Here is a 19,793-nt window from a genome sequence, read left to right on the forward strand (position 1 = left end):
CGCTGCTGCTCCACATCGAAAGGAGCCAGCTGAGGTGGTTCGGGCATCTGACAAGGATGCCTCCTGGGCGCCTCCTGGGCGAGGTGCTCCAGGCATGTCCCACCGGGAGGAGGCCCCGGGGCAGACCCAGGACACGCTGGAGAGATTATATCTCTCGGCTGGCCTGGGAACGCCTTGGTGTTCCCCCGGACAAGCTGGAGGAGGTGGCTGGGGAGAGGGAGGTCTGGGCTTCTCTGCAGGGGCTGCTGCCCCCCCGACCCGGCCCCGGATAAGCAGAAGAAGATGGATGGATGGTATTTACATGCTCTTTTTGCTGTTTTAGCTTTTAGGTTTTGTGGGCTTTTGGATGAGATTCTGACGTTTCTGTGAAAACCACACGCTTCTATATTTAAATAACAGATCTGGTGGTAATTCCAGATGTTCTCCCTCTCGCCTCCAGTACTGGGGGCATTGGGGTTCAACAAGTTAATTGTTTATTGCTTAATTACTTTGTGTTGTATAAATGGCCATATGGGAGGTTTTTATCAGTAGGAAAAGCTGTGAAACTTGTGAAAAACAGTTAAAAGTGCAAAATTTGTGCTTGTTGTGGTGAGCGGCAGCTTCAACAAGTTAAGAATCATAAATGGCTTTAAACGCACATTCAGATTCATTTAAACAATCAGAAACCCAGAGTCACTGAAATGCAGCCAGACGCTGCTCATTTTACATCTTCACGTGTTTCTTCCATTTTTCCCGACCGGCTCCCGTCTCTTTGTACCACAACACTTGCTGTCTTGGAAACGCCCCCTTCCTTCTTTCACATGATTATCCCGTATGATCCCAATCTGCCTTTGCATTTGATTGGCCGCATGGGTTGCCCATCTAAGCAGAGCTAAGGAATGATGTCTCAAAGAAAAAAAGCAACATCACGAGTAATGAAACTCCCTGATAAATTAAGTTTTTAATGCTAATCTAACTTAAACCAGTCTGGAGGTATTTTCATTTTTACACACTTTCTATTCGGTTCTCTTTAAATTCTGTTTGATTTAATTTAGACTGTCAAACAGTCTCAGCCGCTGACAATGACAGAACAGCTCTGGCTCTCTCAGTCTCTCTTTCTCATTTTGTTATGCTTGGTTTAACACTTGTTGGGAAGCTTTTGTTTACAGTAACATAACAAGTTGTCATCTCTTCGAATGACATTATCTTCCTTTCACTTGTCTCTCAGCTGCTCTGCTAGGTGTGTTTTGCAAAGGGCACAAAATAAAACAAAGAACAGAAATGGAAGGGAGGGAAACTAGTAGAGCCATGCACGACAGCAGCACACAGCACACGCATGCACACGGAGCTAAAAAGAAAGCTCACTAATTTAGCATTTGAATCGTAATGATACGACCAATAACTATGAAGTATACACCCACCATCTACTTTGTTAAGCACACCTGTAAAAATGCTTGATAAGGTTAATATCCAGCAATTAAGTGCATTTAAGCAGAAAAAGGCAAAGTCAGAAAGAATGGCTGGTTTGCTTCGATCTGATAGGAAGGCAACAGTAACTCAGATAACTACGGGTTACAACCAAGTTCAGAAATGCAAAAGAGCATCTCTGAACATCACATCACATCAAAACCTGAAGCAGGTGGGCTACAGCAGCAGAAGACCGCACCGGGATCCATCCTGTCAGCTAAGAACAGCACGGGATCACAAACATCATCGAATTAAATTGTACAAATAATAAACGTTCTGATGCGTGACGATTTCTGTAGCACAGTGTTGTTTAAACACTCTAGCCATTGTTTCTGACCACGTCCATCTCTTCATGACCACAGTGGATCCATCGCCTGATGGCCAACAGGATAACGTGCCGTGGCACAAAACTCTAAAACATCTTATTCTGTTTCACTGAGTTCACTGTATCCAAATGTCCTGCACGATTACCAGATCCCAGTCCAACAGAGCACCTTTGGGATTTGGTGAAACATACGACGTAAATCACGGATGCTGATGTGAAAAAAAACTGTGACGCAACCATGTCAAGGTAGACCAAAACCTTTGGGGATTTTTTTAGCACCTTGATGAACTAAAGCAGTTCTGAAGGCCAAAGGGGTCCAACCTGGTGCTAACAAGGTGTACCTATTAAAGTGGCTGGTTAGTGTGTAACAATTTATAAGGGACAAGCAGCAAACTTCGTGTTGCCGACTCACGCCTTACAGTGAGTCTGCTCCATCTGTGAGCTGACTATTGAAAATTGGCGTGCTTTATGTTTTCTGTGGGGGAATAATGAAAGTGTGGGGAAAGCCAGTTGGCAATTGTCAAGAAATGTGTACATGATAATGCAGTTTTCTGAATATGTCCAAAGCTGACACTGTGAAGAATAACATTTCAGACCGTCTGTGGGTAACTTTCATTCTCTCCATTCTGTGTTAATTCTTCTCTACTAGTGCGACGTACCTATTAAAGTGGCAGAGTAGTGACTAAACATAGAGCTTGGCTCCCCCACTGCTTTTAGAAAGGTACCTGAAAACACCCGCAGACTCTCTCAAAACTAGAAGAAATGTTTAAACATAAGGCAAGAAAACGTTTGCATAAGATGTGTTTTTTGTGCTCTGATGAATATCATACTGCAGTTCAGGAACATCTTTTTCCCCATAAATGGTTCAGATTAGTATCTCACACTCTGTCTCTGAATAAGGACAGTCGAGTTGTCACTCATGATCGTGTTATTAGATAGGAAACACAAAAGCAACACTTGCTGCCTTTATATTTTGTTTCGGCTCTGACCAGTCTTTGATTGACATCTCTAAAAATGCTCTGCAGAGATTTCCATTCTTTAAAGGACACACAATAAGTTTTTGAAAGAAAAAACACTGCGACAGGGTGCAAACTGCTGAGGCAGTTTCCACAAAAGCTCCGATGGCTCCATATGACAGTACTTTGATATGTACTTGTAATGTCAATACTACTGTCAAAAATATCCACATTCTGCACAGTATTCACTTCTGCTATTCAGTTGCCAAACGCAGTTAAGGCTTTTTTGTTCTATCTGCATCATTCCTCCTCATCATTGCTTCTTCGCTCCGTGTTTTTAAATATCCCACGGTTCCCTCCCCTGTGTCTTTTCATTCCATTGATTTGTTCCTCTTGAATACATAACCAGACATGAAAACCAAAAATTGCCCCTTTCTCTCCATTTTTTTGTACTCTAGTCAAGTCAAAACAATAGTAACAAAACAACTCTCTATCAGTGTCTCACCATCTTTTTTACTTTATGACTATATTATCCTCCGCTCATCGTTCCTTCATCTCCCATTCTCATCTTTCTGATGTAGATCAGCTGTTGTCCTCTCTTCATACCTTTACCTTCAAAGCTTAGCTGAAGATGCATTCCTCCTGATACTGAAGAGTGCTGGTATTCATAAGCATACAATGACTTTTACAATTTCATAAGTGCATGACGGCACAAGCTTCTGAGTGTATATACCTACACATATATGTGTGTAAGTGCGATAAATATGTAATCAAACTGCATAAAAATGCATTGAAATGTGTGGCCAGCAACTTGGTTAACCTTTGCAGAAAGGAAGAAACGTAGGAAAACACAGAAGAAGAAAGAGGAAGTAAACAAAGTAATAAAAGTGACATCGTTGTTTGCTTTTAAAAGCTCATGTGCACAGCATAATGAATATTTGTGAAAAGGCTGAATGACAGTGGAAAGGTAGAGAGGAGAAGAAGGACGTATTTTCAGGTGTTCTAACAAATACCAAGGGCTGCGGCACACTTTCGCGCTATTTGTGCATCCTTTTTGTCTCTATGGGCAGAATCTTAATAGAAATGTGTGTGTGCTTCTTTTCTTTTACGCTTGCTTGTCCACAAGTGTCTGAATATGTTTGGGTGTGTTTTTCTGCAGTTTTCTTTGCTTGTGTGCATGTGTTTGTGCGTGTGTGAGTCCGTGACAGTCTGCCACTGACGTACGTGCCTTCATTCGTTTCAGAGGATTATTCATTTCCTTTTGAAGTGAGGCAGCTCGCCCGGCGAGGAAGGTCTGAAAGGCGGCCGAGAGCAGGCTTTCATACTTTTCCAACAGCAGCTTGTCGTCTGGGGGGTAAATACGTCTGTGGACCGCAGAGAAGGAGGGAGAAAGGAGAAGAGAGTGAAGACGAGGTGAGGAACAATGGACAAAGGAAAGGGGAAAATGAAGGGAAATGATGGGTCACAAATGGGGTCATAAAAGTAGAAGGTGAGAGAGACGGAGTGGAAGAATGAGAAAAAGGGTGGTTCAGGTTAAGGAAGAGAGGGATATGGGGTGGAAAGAGAAGCCGTGAAATATTTAGGAAGTCAGTGGGGGTAAAAAAAAAGTGGAAAAGGGGTAAAGAGATTTAGAGAGACAAAGAAAATAAAAAAAGAACAGGGATAGAAAGAAAGATAAAGATGAGGCACAATAATTGGTGGGAGAGACAGAAAGGTCAAGGTGCAGCAAGTGCAGAGAAAGACAAACAAAAGGTGAGAGCGAAGGAGGAGGAAGGAGGCAGCAAAGAGCAAATACAGACAGAGGAATATTAATGAGACCTTAAGTGAAGAAACTGCATGAACATCAGTCAATCTTTTCACTCGGTGCATTAATACAACAGCTTTCTACACCGACGTGTGCACGAGCGTCACTGTGTTTGCAGTCTTTGCTAATGCGCCCATTCACACATTCACATTTGTGCCCTTAAGACTAAAATAACAGTGCTCGGTGTTTATCCAAGGCCTGAGGGGATTAGAACAATGCCTGGTTACCCTCATAATACATCTGCAAACTCCCAATGCCATCGCTTTATCCATTAAGTCAAAACAAGGTTATTGTTTTAATCAAGATAAGAACTGGCCTCAGTTATTGCAAAAGCATGAATGTAGTCTGGCGTCTGCACAGACGATATTAAGTGCTAAACTCCCCTCAAGTTGGTTAGAAAAACACTCACAAGCACAGACCTGTGATTAAAAGAGAAAACTATAGAGATGAATGAAGTCACAGCAAGGACACAGCAGTGGAAAATGTTCTACCATGGCACAATGACAGGCCGGCTCTTTTTAAATATTGATTAATAGGCTTTGAGCTACTCACAGATACACGTGTATGTGTAGCAGATTTCTGTGTAATGCCACATAAAGCTGAACTATTTAATTGGACCAAAGCCGTTACCCAGTATTATGCAAACAGGTACATTGATTGTGAGACCTGAGATAAAGCTGCCATTTGAATCCCATCCCTTGAATTCACTATATGTGAGACTTCTCAGTTTCTAGGGTGCATGTAATGGTTCTTTTCATTCCCAAGACACATTTTTATAACGGTCACATAAACGAAAATGGATTCATAACATATGAAAAGAGCCAGAACGTTTCAATCCTAAAGAGCGTCATGAATCACTCGACTGAGAAGCTTAAGGTGAGGCACTTTAATAGTGGGTGTTAACTGCTCAGTCTTTTTGGCAGCGTCTATCTCTGAGCAAATGGACGTTTTACGTGGGGGTGACCTCTCACTATTGTTTAACTAAAACGTTTGCTGGGCCTTACTTTCAGTCCTCAACTGGAGTTAAAGAAAAACTAACATCTGAAACTCTACTGAATAAAAACATTTGATTTGGTCAACAGGTCTTTAAAGTTTGCTGTCACCAGACATTTAAAGGGGCCCGTTCACTCTGGGAGTGTGAACCACATCCCAGAGTGTGCAAAAGATACAAACAGCAGGCAGACAGGGCTTTATCCACTCGCATTAAGTCGACAGTGCAAAAAAAACCTGTCTAAAAACGAGCATTTAGAGTAGTCTGATGTCTGAGGGTCTGCTCACGGGGATTACTGTAGAGCCATGTGAAAAAAGCAAGTGAAAACCTAAATGCACCCCATGATTCAATAGCTCATAGAACCACTTTAGCAGCAATAAGTTGAAGTAATTGTTTTCTGTATGACTTTATCAGTCTCTCACATCACTGTGGAGGAATTTTGGCCCACTCTTCTTTATGATGTTGCTTCAGCTGATTGCGGAGGGACGGGCCAGCTATCACCACTTTGGTTTTGTCTGTGTAAAGGAAGTTGGTCTACAAGTCTTTTGTCTCCGAAACTTTCTTTTTCACATTAATTTACATATGCTGACCTTTTATTTCTATTCTTTATTTTAATATGAGCATTCTCAACTGTAAGCGTACCTCTTTGTGCTATGCACACATATATATATTACATGTATATATAAAACACAAGCTGTACCCTTTAAAGAATCCTAACTGAAGAGCAAATACCTGCTGGGTTTCCCTCGGATCACGGTCATTGTCTGTACCTGATACAGTTTCATCTAATAGCACAATGTAAGTCAGTTCATTACCCAAACTCATCTAATGAGAAGCACTGTGTTAATCAGACTTCAGCGTTGTGCAGGGACACTATTTGAATGCTAAGAGGTCTTTACCAGGCTGCTCCAGACAGACGCCAGCCTGCCTGATTGACTGTCTGACTGCCTGTCGAAAAATAGGAAGGAGGTGACAGCACTTCACGCAGGCCTGGATCAGCATTCAAAATTCACCAGCCATTCACTCAAGTGATGAGTCAAGAAGTCACTTAGAGTTGGGAAGACAGCAAGAAGGGTGTGTGTTGTGTGTGTGAGCCAGTTGTGACTGTTTGTCTTTGTTTTTGTGCGTAAGTGGGTGAACGAGGAACATACTGGGAGAGAAAAGCGAGGCGGGGGGGATGTGTTGGATTAAGGCAGGAAGAGACACAGAGGGAGGAAAGAGCATTAACAATTTATAAGGGACAAGCAGCAAATCTGAACTTTGTGTTGCTGAGTCATGCTGTAAGGTGAATCTGCTCCATCTGTGAGCTGACTATTAAAAATTGACATGCTTAATGTCTCCCAGTGTCCCTGCTGGATTTCGGGGGGAGATAAAAGTGTGGGGAAAAGCCGGCTGCCATTTGTCAAGAAAGGTGTACACTAAAGTAACTTTGTTGTGCACACTGTGCATAGAAGAATAACAATTTGATCCTTGTTCCTACACATCACTGGACAGCTTTCATTCTCGTCAGTCAGTTCTTCTCTCCAAACAATAGATTCGCTTTTGGTTGTTCTTTCTGCAACAGCTTTATTTGTTTTCCTGAGCGCCTGGCACTCTCGAGATGACCCCCATAAATGTAAAAGCACTGGCACAAGTACAGTGGGTGGTGTTCCTGGAGGGAGAGGCTCTTCGCCCCAGTTGTCTGCCTCTTTCCTACCTGTAGTTCCCCAGATGTTGCTTTTCATGCTCCTCCCTTGAAATCTGCTTGCGAACCTGCGCCAGCCGCTCTTTCTAAACATAAGAGAAAAGCAAAGAGACAAATGACAACTTCTTCCAGATAAAAGTCAGTGCCAACAAAACAATATATTCTATTAGAGGCAAAGACAGAATGAATTCCTGCAAGAAAGAAAAGAGGACAAAGAGTCTCACTCATCAATGACTCATAATTTAGTCCATTTACTCTTTCATTAGTATGTTACAAAGGTGTAATTGTGGAGCTCAGTTGGCCAATTTGGCATAAAGACGAAAGGAGGGGACCACTTTCCTACCAGCACTGCAATCTCATTTAGCTCTAAGCAGCGTGTGCCTTTCATAGATCCAAACCTGGTCTCACACTTCAGCCATAACAGCACTCGAAAACGAAGCGATGCCCTTTTTCTAAAAGGTGCCTTTCCGCCATCTTTCCTCATTCCCACTGATTAGTGCCATGGCTAATCAAAAGGCTAATCAAAGAGGGTGGGAGGCGTTAAAGTACTAGTAGCTGCCACTTTTCCCCATATACATGAGCAAAGCTCCCCCGACTTCATTTCAAAGAGAAAATAATTAAACGGTATGCTTGTGTCAGAAACTTTTGAGTCTTCTGACACAAAGTAAGAAGTAACTGAAACTGAGTTTCTGCTTTTCGACTTGTGTTTCAAGTGCATAATACAGCAGGGTGCTGAGACATATAATTTATATGTCAAATATATTGATGTGCCAGCTGATCGGTGTGTTAAGTAAATGTCTGTAACGACACGTCACAGATCTCTGATGTGAGCCTGTCTGAAGCCAAACCACCTTTTTGTGCACATTTTCGTGTGGCCTGCAAAGCTTAAAAGTATCTCATGACTTACGACCGCCGCTCGAGACTGTGCAGTCATTGTTCTAATCCCCAGGCCGGTTTTGAATGTCCGGGTGGGGAAATGAATGAGTAGCGCTCTCAACTCCCTCGACCACAGTTAAGGAGCACCGCCCTGTACAGGTGCTTAGCATCGCAGATGCTGCCCTGCAGTTTGATACCAGCCAGCGCTTTAGACAACTGTGGTTGTACCTGCGGTGGGACAGTGTGTGTGAAGGAGTGGATATAAAGCCCAGTATTTGTGAATTTAAAATAAAGTTTTAAATGAATGGATTTCTGTTCCCCTCCTGCTTTCTCTTTCTTTCTGCTCCGCCTCACCAGCTCTTCTCTTCGTCGCTCCAGCGTGTGACGTTGTTTCTCCCAGTCCGAGGAAGCGGCCGAGAGTTTCTTCATGGATCCGTGTCCGTACAGCCGCCTCTGAGCCTCTGCCTTCTGCTGGGCTAGGTTGCGTTTCTTATCACTCGCCCTGGATCAACGAAAAGCAAGACAACTAACATCGCACATACACGGAAAGGGTTCGGATTTAGGAGCTAACTAAGAGCAAAAACATTCTGATCGCACCTTTTAATGTTTGCTGTCACCAAAGCTCTCTTTGTTTAGTTTTGCTTTGCATGTAATGGTTATTTGTAACACTAGACAGTACTGGGAAAAACACACACGCACATAATCAACGGAAAAGGGTTTTTAAAAGTGTCATAATAAAGCCTGACAGCTTGTGGGCCTCCTCCCTAGCTGACCTGAATATCTGCCTTATCACATCATTGTGCTGGTTTAAAAAAAAGACAGACAAAAAGCCCCCACAAAACACTCAACAATACAAAAACAGAGATGAAGCTGAGACACAAACAACTCTGGGATGAACAGGACCAGACAGCTAATTCTGAACAAGTGGGCCACTGCGGTCTAGAGAAAGGGCAATTCATTTTAGTCAATCGCTGGTCCTTTAAATTGGATATTGAGTGCTTTTGGGGGACTGAGGTTTATCAATGTCCATGCCCGACCGGGTCTGAATTGATCCCATTTGATACAGTTGATGTGGTGAGCAGAATCAAGAGCCAAGCCTACCTCTACACAGCACCAGCTCCTCCCTTTGGGGGAAGCAAAGTCATTACTATACAAGGAAAAAGTGAGCGGAGCCCCCCCCCCACACTCACTGTAGCGTGAACATAAGCGCTATGTCCAGTGGAAAGAGCTTCCCCGTGCCTTTCATGCCCTCCTACGACTTATTTGTCATAAAATAACCAAATCTCCCTTTTTAATCTGTGGCAGCACATTAAACATCAGCCATGTAACAAATCACTTTGAGAAGAGATTTGTTTGGCCCACATGAATCCATTCAGGAGGATGGAGCCGGTCTTTATGTGGGCCCGGTGCACCTCACTTGGCCAAATTAGATGTATACGATGTTGCATGTAATTGATCCAGTGTGTGTGTGTGTGTGTGTGTGTGTGTGTGTGCACTTTGTTTGTATATATGTGTGTGACTAGCAGAGCTGAGACTATATTTAGAGCAGTAAGAGGAGGACAAGCACACAGAGAAAAGAGGGAATAAAGAGCAGAGGTCTGGTGTACAATGATCAATCAGGACAGACTCTCCGTAGCCAGGGGACACAAAAGCATGCCAGCAAACACGTGCACACAAACACGCACCCTACCTATACGACAAATACATTCCAAAATAAAAACCGTGCACATTTAAAAGAAAGGAAATACACCCACAAACCAAAACAAAGAGCAGCAGAGGAAGCGTATGTAGATATACGGACCACAGATCAGCGCACAGGTTAAAAAAAAGACACATTCAGAAACTCACAAACACCCAGCATCTCTGATTGAAGGGTTCACAAAGCACACAGTGGATGGTATTGCATGGCTTTGTACCTTGGCCATTATCCGTCTTTTTATCCACCACAGAAACACCAACACACAAATTTAGAAAGACAGCAATTTATTTGTCCAAAGCTTCAACTTCCTGCTGCGTCCACGCTAATGTCACTACTGTCTCATCAGTCTGAAACCAAAACAAGATAATGGCCGGATTGTACTGTGCGTCAAAATAATTTTTACATTTGCTCGGCTGTCAAATTAAAAGATAAATAAATAAATAAAAGAAACCTAAGCACCGATTGGAATTCTGAGCATTTAAAGCCCTTTAAAGGAAGGCTTGATACAAACTTCGAGTGCGTCTGCGCACAAAACTTCACCAACTAAACAGAGCAATTGTGAAGTTTGCTGATAAAACATGTAGTGGTCTTATAGGCTTCAGATCGAGCGTGCCAGCAGCAAGGACTCAAATCTTTCCATGTTAAATTCTTTGTTTTCCTGTTATTTTTTTTGAATGCATAGCTAAGGCTACACATTTCTGTGTTTACGTGCATCCATGCCAGACACCTCTACTGATTTCCAGCAAAACTAAGAGGATAAGGCAGCAGGTGACCGGCTGGCTGAGAGGAACACATTTTTTTAATTCAATGTAAAGGCTCCACATTTTTACCGCAGCAGCATAGTTACTTTCCATATTTATATTCAGCTACTTATTTTTGTGAAAGCCACAGGGAGCCACTAGAGACGGGCAAAAGAGCCGCGGGCAGGATTTGCAAACCGTAGATGCAGTTTGTTGCATCTATTTGCATGGGTGTGTATGTGCAAGACAGGGTGGAAAACAATACCTGATGTTGAGGAGTTTGAGGGCATTGAGCAGCACACCTTTCTTCACATCGTAATCAATCTTCTGATCTGTCCCAAAGCTCGGAGCTCGATTGATCTGTCAGGTAAGAGAGAACAGACACATTCAAAGGATGCTCAGTATTCTTTTCTCTTCTTGTTCTGCTTCATATCACTTTTTTCTCCTTTCTTATCAGTCCAACAGACAGGCTACGCAATTACAGGAGTGAGTTTAGAGCATCTTTGGAGAAAAGAAAAAAAAGATCCAGTGCAAGGAGAGAAGTAGTGAGAAAGAGATGAAAGTTGAGGGTTTTTTCTCTCTTTGACGGACACTTTGCAACTCTTAGCCTTTGCCTGGGCATAAATCCACTCTGGCACTGACGAGTGTATGCCCGTGCATTTAGAAGAGCATATTTGCGTCAGAGTGAATGCATACAAACAGATTGTGTGGGTTAATCGCTCACCCCATAACTGACCCTGGTTCCTGACTCTGTATCCTAAGATTGCTCGCAACAGCCCGACGCCTCGACGCGCACGTCTTTGCGAGCATCAGAGAACTGCCGTCGCTCAGCTCAGTGCCATCACGGACAATCAAGAGCGCTCAGAGAGATTCCGCTCAGCAAGAAACAGAAAGAGCCACCTCGGATTCGAGGTACAAAAGCAGGTATCATCTGGGGAGAAATTCAAGAGCAATGTACCATTCTTAACGGAACAATTTCCAGCACCAGTGCAAGGTATTCAAATATCAGTTATTATACCTGACACAACAAATCAATTCTTTTTACTCTTTGTTATGTTCCCACAGTGAGAAAGAGATTATGTGAGACAACAAAGGCTGCAAAAAATGGAAGAGAAGTGCAGAGGGAGGGTGAATGAACTGGCAACCGTGAGAGGAATGGTGTCTTTCTATGAGCCGACTTCAAATGACAATGCAACAGATGCCCAACGAAAGGCTGGCCGAGTTTGATACGGCTTGATTTTGGAGATAAGTCGGCTCTTTTATTAACAATGTCCAAAAGCCTTAGACCGCCCATTTTCTTTTTAACGTCTGGGTGATGTGGTCGTATGGGATAAGGGTTTATTTGTTGAGTAGCGAAGGGAATTTTGTCACTTTGTTGCTATAAATCAGTTCAACAAAATCAGAGGTTATGAACAGCAACAGTTAACATCACCTTAATAGACAATGTCCTCCTATTAATATATTTTCTGGTTTGTTTTCTCAATTCATTGACAATGTTTATGTACCCTGAAGTCAAAATTATCTGCTTTTATGAATGAAAATCACAGCCAACTGTCTGGGCGTCTAGCTGGAAATTCAACCTCTCCCAGTAGCCTTACTCTGCAGCCAACGTGAGTACTTGTATCAGAAACACTATTCCTCTAGTTCCCGTCTTCCTTTGGAAAAAAGCCGTTGGATACAGTTGAACACATCAAAGCAGGACAACAGCCAATCACAAATCGGGATTTCAGTAACAGAGCAAAACTGAGCTAATCACAGGTTTTAGTGTCTATTACAGATCCCGTTCTATCCACCAATCAGGAATGTGGGGTAAAGGACGGTAAAAGAGATGGATGGAAAAAAAGGCTGGCGTGCAGCATCAAGCTATTTGGAACCATGAGGTTTTCCCGAGCACCAAAATTTGAAAGCCCCTTTGGAGACAGCATGCAAAGCCTCTCAAGGGTTGTGGGGGTAGCTCTCTGTAACTCCATCCCTCCTACATCTGAACTACCCATTACTAATCCTGACATAAAGGTGCTCAGTGCTGTGTGGCAGATTCGGGAACAGTGATGTAAGATAATATTTACACCGCTGCTAGACTCCCAGGAACTGCGAGAGCCAGAGCGTGTGTGCGTAACCCCCCCAAAAAAGGCCGTAACTGCTGAAAGACTGCGCATTAGGATCACGAGGCAGCTATAGAAAATAAAATAAAGGAGGAAAAATGTAAATCTACACCCAAACTGACCTAAGAAACGTGACTGTTGTGATACCAGGAAGCTTTTTATTCTTGCTATTTCCTCAGAAACTCGATACTGAGCTGTGGCTGTCTGTAAATATGCATATAACCTTCCCTGGGCTGTCACTGCCTGAGTCCCTTTAACTAGTTTAGGCAATAACTCCATAAATATCACAGGTGAGCTACAAAAGCCTCACAAATATGAAGTGTGTTTGTACGGACGTGCCCTTGTAAGCGTGCGTGTGCGTGTGTTTTTTATTATTTTGTATACAGCAGCCATTTATCAGTACGGGGGTGATGAATGTGTTCTAGCACCATGAGCAAAACAGGAACAGAGAGACCCTATGCAACTCTTTCGCTCAAAAGAATGAAGTGTACAATCCTCTCTGTGCCGAGGAGGACGGCGCTCCACTTCATCCTGCAGTTATCTTATCAAAGAAAGCGAAACATTACTAAAGAAAAAATAAATAAAAGAAGGTCTGTGTTCATTTAGAGCGCTCGCCAATGTGACAGCCACGGTGAAAACAGTATGGCTTTAGAGCGCCGTAGCCCATAGGTAAGAGCCAGACTGGCAGTGATCCTGGTGACGCTCGTCTCGTTACTTGTCTTCGTTTCTTAGTTTGATTCGTGGTGTCAAGCTGTCGCAGGAGAGACTGGCATCGCAGCGCTCGCTGGCTTTCTTTGCTCTCCCTCAGCTGTTTTGTCTCTCACCTTCTTCTTGCTGCCAGCTGCGGAGCTCCCTAGTTTCTATTTCCACTCTTTCTGTCTCTCACCGTGTTTTTCTGACTGGTCACCACTGACCCTGCGCTCCCCTCCCGTCCCCGCTCCCTCCCCGTGCTAGCCCTCATTCTCCGGTCGTTACCTCTCTTCATTTTTCTCTCGCTCTCTGTGTTTCTGTGTTCTCTGTTTCCTCCCTGGCAAAAGGAAGTTGAACCAGTCTGGTCCTAATGAACCCCTGCAGGCTCCCAAAACCCCCCACTCTGATTTCCTTAAGTGACTCTGGCAGGGTCTTAAAGGAGCCCTCGGTTGCTCCAAGATGCATTCAATAAAAACGTCAGATGAAAAGATTAGAAACTCCTTTTTACTCATTCTTTGATTCGGTTCAGCTTCAGCGACGCATCGCTGTAGCCAAAATATCACTTGGTCAAAAAGCATATCGGTCTTTAATTCTTTCACAGGACCCTTTATCCCCATCTGATTACTGAATTAAACGTACAGAGATGAAAGGGTTATAACAAAAACAAAGACGGGAAATGTAAAGCTTTTATTTTCAGCACCTTGAGTCGTGGGATTGAGATGGCTCATAAAAAAAAGAGAAAACCGTAACCTGCCATCGTTCATGAAGACCACTGTGAAATACAGGCTGTTGCCGGGGAGCCTCGTGAGACTTTTTTTTAAAACCATCCATTTGGTTTGAATTTTCGGTGAACAGCAAGTCCCTCTACTGATCTTTATTTTGAGCACTAAAGTACAAACAAAACAGGGAGAAATGCAACCGGTAAATTTTACATGGCTTATTTAATTTGATAATGCCTGGTGATTTCCAAGTGGAAAATTCCATTCAGCCACTGGTTAGAACATGGATCTGTTGATGTTTGATCTGTTGAAGCATCTCATTCAAGTAAACTGAATTCACTTTTATTGATATAGCATCAAATCATAACAGAAGTCATCTCAGGGCACTTGATACATAATGAAGTTGCGGCATTATAACATTAGAATTGAGATCTAAGTGTGTTGCCCAAGGATCGCCAGTAAGCAAATATGAGCCAAACAGCACAATAAATGCCTACCAACGAGATCACTATAAACCGGGTCATAGGTCGTTCTGCGCAACTACAGAGAATAAAGTCTCCACTCGTATTATGATGAGACGCTAACTGATGCTCTGTCTGTTGTTATCACTTCAATTATGAATAAAACCATTAACCTGGCGATGACGATGCGTCTCGCTCGCTGCTAAAAATGCAGCGGACGTTAAACAGTTTGTACCTGTGGCTTCTGCAGCTTCGCCGCACAGACCCTAATAATATAGCAACGGCACCGGATCAACAACAATCAGCTGCTTTATTTCCACAACAAATTGCCACCCCACATCGACATTTATTCTGCGTCTGGAATGCTCTCTAAAACAAGTACAAGGGCTGCTCGTGATTAATCGGTTCAGAAAAACGACCCCCTCTTATTATTCCTGGCAGAGTGTAAACAACCACTGCTTTGACAAGCCTCCCATTTTGCCCCGCACGCTCAAGGGTATCAGCACAGTTCAACCGCTGTCAGAATGGAGTGTTTGTTGCTGCACAATGGTGGAATGAGAGAGGGAGGCAGAAAGGGAGAGGGGGAAACCGAGCATGAGTAGTAGAGCGACAGCAAGACAGACAGCCAGCCACCCTGTTAAGTCGCTCTCTTGTTTCAGCCGTCTTATCAATCACCGTTTTGTTCTTTTTGTGGCATTTTACGTGGTCCACTCGGATGCAGGGACACTCTAGCGGAGTCTGGTAAAGGTCCTGGAAGTGAGTGGGACACTATTTAGCTTTGCTGACCTCCCTTGCTCTTTGAAGACATGGAAAAGATGCAAGGGATACAATCCAAGGTAGTTAAATGCGGTTTAAGTGGATCTAGTAAGTCACCTATACACAAAATTCAAAATGCCAAAGAGTCTTCAAACAAAAACAAATCATCAGTCACAATCTGAAGTCCAGAGCTGACTGTCACAAACATGAAGGGAAAACATGTCTTCCCTTCAAAGATGCCACAGAGCCAGCTGTAGCTGCTGCAGTTCCCTATGTCACTCATAAACGTGCATCTTCCTTCTCAATCACACGTGCGCACACAAACACACTGACACTGCCGTACACGCCTGATGATAAATGACTAAGAGTTGGTGTATGTTTTCAACTGCCCCACATACAAAGCCCGTGCGCACCTAATTTGATACTTATTCCATGAAATAGTCATGTTGGGGGAAAATGGATGTGGATAGAGACAGACAGTCCCATACATCATTCTAATTATTCTTTAATAAACCTCTTTTAAGCCGGGGAGTGGCTCGCAGGTCACTACTGCCACCTAGGGTTTACAAGTGGAAGGACAACCCCTCAGAGCGTAAGGACGATATCCATGTACATTTAAACAAGAATGAATCCCACTAAGTGCCAAAGATTAATCAAAGACAAAAGGAGAATGAAAGGTGGAAGAGGGCAAAAGAGACTCGGAAAGATAATTGAGAATATCAGACTGTATGTATTCTCCTCTATCATTTACCCTAGCAAATTCAATCATGAAGGGATGAAAATTATTTGGAGAGCACAGGTAGCAAGTAAATTCCTCTTTAATCACTCTGAATACACAATAATGTTCGAGTCGGCTGTAGCAGGTGTTAGGAAACACTTCTGAAATTTCCTCAGGAAATATGTGAAAGGCAGGCTAACCTCTAAATCCATCCTCTAAGAGTAGCCGGAAAACATCTCTACTCTTTACACTTTTATGAAAGGCTATAAGAACATTACATTTTTACCTCATTCTCCACAGATTAAATAGAATTTCTACTGGAAATCTGAACAAGTGTGAGCCACTATTTATTCCACCCAATCATGAGACGGGTGGAATACTGCATTGGAGTACTGCATTAGCAGTATTTCCTCAGATCCAACTCATTTGGTGTCTGTATGTGGTTGGAAAATAGGAAAGTGTGAAAACTATCGATGTGTTTGTCTCTGTGCATCTGTTTACAGTTGCCAATGCAGATTACTTCCCACAAACACTCCAAAGAAAAGGGAAGTCTGGATTACGTTGGCTCTGATGGGCTGGAAGGACAAACCAAAACTCATCTTGAAACAATCCGAGACACAAAGCACACAAAGAGGGGAAAGTTGCAGGAAGGGGTGAGGGGAAGGGTGAAAAATCGCCACCCATGAGGAAGCAGCCCAGCTGCAGACTGTTGGTCTGTTTTTGTAATGGCCAGTCACACATACAAACACACAAACAGCCCGTGACGAGCAAGCCCGTGCCACAGTTTGCCTAACCACGCCCGCCTCATTAGCTGCCAATCATTTTGCACGGCGGTCCTAAAAAGGGGGACAGGACACGAAGAAAGAGCACATGAGACGGATGAGGGGACGGTAGTGAAATTGTTGCCGTCAACAATCAAGCTGCCTTTGTGCAACGCTATCTTAACATGACACATAAAACGCAGTGAAAGTCGCCCAGCTTCTTCCTTCTCTCTTCCTGAATAGGCCCGTGTGTGTTTCAGAAGAGTAAAACCTGCCAACCTCACTGAATAAAAGCAAGACTATGGGCTGGAGTCGGTAAGCAGATGAGGGTAGCGTACCACACACTACAGAGGGCTATTCCCAGAGGGGCAAAGACCATTCATCCAGACACACACGCACAGACACACACGCGGACAGGGAGCAGAAGATTTACACAAAATCGCAGACACATCCTCGGCTGTATCTCTCATGATGTGTTTAACGTCCAGCCGAACACAGTACAGTACCAAACACTGCAAACATTCACACAGTGCAAATCAAATTTAGACACGCTAACTTACATTCACTTCTGCACACACACACACAAGCACACCGTCACATGCTGACTGTAGCCCTAACAAGCAGGCCGACCAGCCTCTAAGCTGCCTGGAGCCCGGCACTAGAGAGACAGCTTCGCGGGGACCGGGGAGGTTTCTAATTATTCATGCTCACTACAAGCACTTGTTTCTTCTTATTTAGAGTTGACCAGCTGGAGCTTTTTTATGCTGCATGTGGGGAAACAGCTTAAAAAATGAAGTGAGCCAGAGCCTGTAATGAGGCTGGGCCTCAGTTCACTGGTCCTTGTGCTGGGGGTCCGCGGGTACGCATCAGGACCTCGTGAGAACGCTAAATTGCGCTCTTTGTCAGATTCTGTTTCAGGGGTGGAAAATTTAAAGCAATAGTTTTGTGTGTGTGTGTGTACACGTCTTGTCCTCTCCCGTTTTTATATTTTTCTCTGTAAATTTGAAACTATTTGTCATGCCAGCTTACAGGCCACGGGCCCTAAAGAGGCTGCAGGGTCGAGGGGTGCGGGGCCGTAATATTGTCCCGCTGCTGCATTTCCCCAACAAGTAAATGCACTCCTTACACCTGACGCTGGATTTTTTGAAGCTTGCTGGCCCCTTTGGCCTGTATAGTGCCATCTGATAACAATACTACATGCTAACAGAATTCATGAGCTTGTGCCACGAGGCAACTACTGAGCTAAACAGAACACGTGCGGCGATTTTTACTTTTCTCCTGGTTTGCTTCGTTTTTTTGTTTGTTTTTTTTCTGGGTTTTTTGCTTTTAAAAGAGAAAGAAAACACTCAATGAACCGCTAAGAGCAAAAGCCTTGGCCTTGGCGATAGAAACTACAGTCTAGGCAGAGAGGCGTGTTTGAATGCGTGCTTGGATATGCAAGTGAGTGTGTGTGCGCGCACTTGAGTGTGCGCCTGCATGAAGCAAAGATCACGGCTCAATGAAACGCCTTTCCTATACGAAACACAGATGCTGTCTGGGCTGGTTTAATGAAAGTGAATATCTCAGGTTACGCCATTTGAGCAAGTGCGTGTATGTGTGTGTCTTTGTGCGTGTGTGTGTGCCTATGTAGTGCTGATGTTTTGAATGTCAATAGGAGGTAAAACCTGTGTTGAAAACTCTGCTGAATTAAGACAAGGATCGCACAAAAGCCTGTCTCTCTCCCTCGCTCTCGTTTTTAGCTTCCCGTCTCCCCTTTCTCGTTTTGCTTTGAGCACAATGCGCCTTCTTTGATGGCTGGCCGTGGTTTGAGACTCATCACCCCCTTGCCTTTTCTCTACTCACCGGTGTGACAAGCTACTTAGCAGGTGTCTGCAGGTCTGTGGAGTGTCCCTCTTTATTCCTCTGTGTTTGTTATCAGTATATTTCCAATGATATCTCTGTGCTTGTGTCCACTTACAAAGAGATAGTGTACTGTATCACAGAGGGTTTTTCCTTTTTTTGCAGTTGCAACAAAGAGGCAAATGCATCCTCTAACACAGGAGTTTGGAGCCTTATTTTGAATATCACGCTGCCCCACTGAAAAAAACCCTAGTGTCTCCTTTCTGAAGGTATAATTGGAGGATGTGAAACACAACCTTTTTCTTCTTCCCTCTCCATCCTCCTACACGCTCTCAAAAACAGCTGACAAAAACACAAACGCAAAGAACAGGGATAATATGATCTGACAGTTTCTTGTATATGATACCATCTAGCTTTCACGTATCCAACTGGCTTTTGAGTCTACGCAGGTTGAACATTCATTTCCTGGTTGTGAGTTTGCATGTCCGACAACCAACTCTGACATTTAAAAGAGCAAGAGAGGACAGTGTCGGAACAGCAGTCTGGGTGAAGCCCCAACGAAGCATGGCACGTGTAATTCACAGTGACACCAACAAGGAAACCTGAGTGGTGGGCGTCCACAAATCCAGAACAAACCCGTAAGACCTAGATTGTGGTTCAATTTAATTTCTACTGTTTCGACTCGAGGGCAGGAAGAAAACAGAAAGTTAAAACAAATGGTGAAATGGGCTGAAATAGATTCAGTTTACTACAAAATGTTGCAAAGCGATCTGCTGAAAAATTAAATTTAGACCTGAGGGCTTGCCATAGGGTACCGTTTGTGGAAACCAGCCTATGGGCCCGCCTGCTTGTTTGCGTCCCTGCTGAATAGCAACGAACGTCGACGGGCTAAAAAGTGGTAATAAAGTTATTTTCAATCTTGACAGTGTACGCAGTGAGGATTTGAGAGGGGGTCTCTTTGCTAGCAACTATCCCCTGACTAATCAGTTGAATTTGGGAAATAAATTATTGTTGCTGTAAATGTTGCGTGAAAGAGAAGCAGGGTTGTGTGTTTGTGTGTGTGTGTGTGTGCGTGGGATGTTAATTGATGAGACTTATAGAGAGCTGCTAGTAGCACAGGGGGGATCATTACTGCTGGAGTGGAACAACTGCATTCACGGCTGTTTGCTATGTCTCACACACACGCACACACACGCACACACGCACGCACACACACACGCACGCAC

General features: G+C 43.7%; 1 protein-coding gene across 4 annotated transcripts in view; it reads right to left on the bottom strand.

Moving 5' to 3' along the window:
• The window catches only part of ttll7 (tubulin tyrosine ligase-like family, member 7), an 84,606-nt gene that overhangs the window by 29,274 nt on the left and 35,539 nt on the right, over positions 1-19,793 (bottom strand). For all 4 annotated transcript variants that reach the window (XM_005734926.1, XM_005734927.1, XM_005734928.1 and 1 more), the window contains exons 10-13: positions 10,787-10,881; positions 8,437-8,584; positions 7,219-7,292; positions 3,956-4,091 (exon numbers count right to left, since the gene is read on the bottom strand). In XM_005734926.1, the coding sequence (XP_005734983.1) occupies positions 3,956-4,091; positions 7,219-7,292; positions 8,437-8,584; positions 10,787-10,881 (453 nt within the window). The remainder of the gene's footprint in view (positions 1-3,955; positions 4,092-7,218; positions 7,293-8,436; positions 8,585-10,786; positions 10,882-19,793) is intronic.

The sequence above is a fragment of the Pundamilia nyererei genome, unplaced genomic scaffold (assembly GCF_000239375.1).
Source record: "Pundamilia nyererei isolate P.nyererei 1_Seehausen unplaced genomic scaffold, PunNye1.0 scaffold00061, whole genome shotgun sequence".
Lineage (NCBI taxonomy): Eukaryota > Metazoa > Chordata > Actinopteri > Cichliformes > Cichlidae > Pundamilia > Pundamilia nyererei.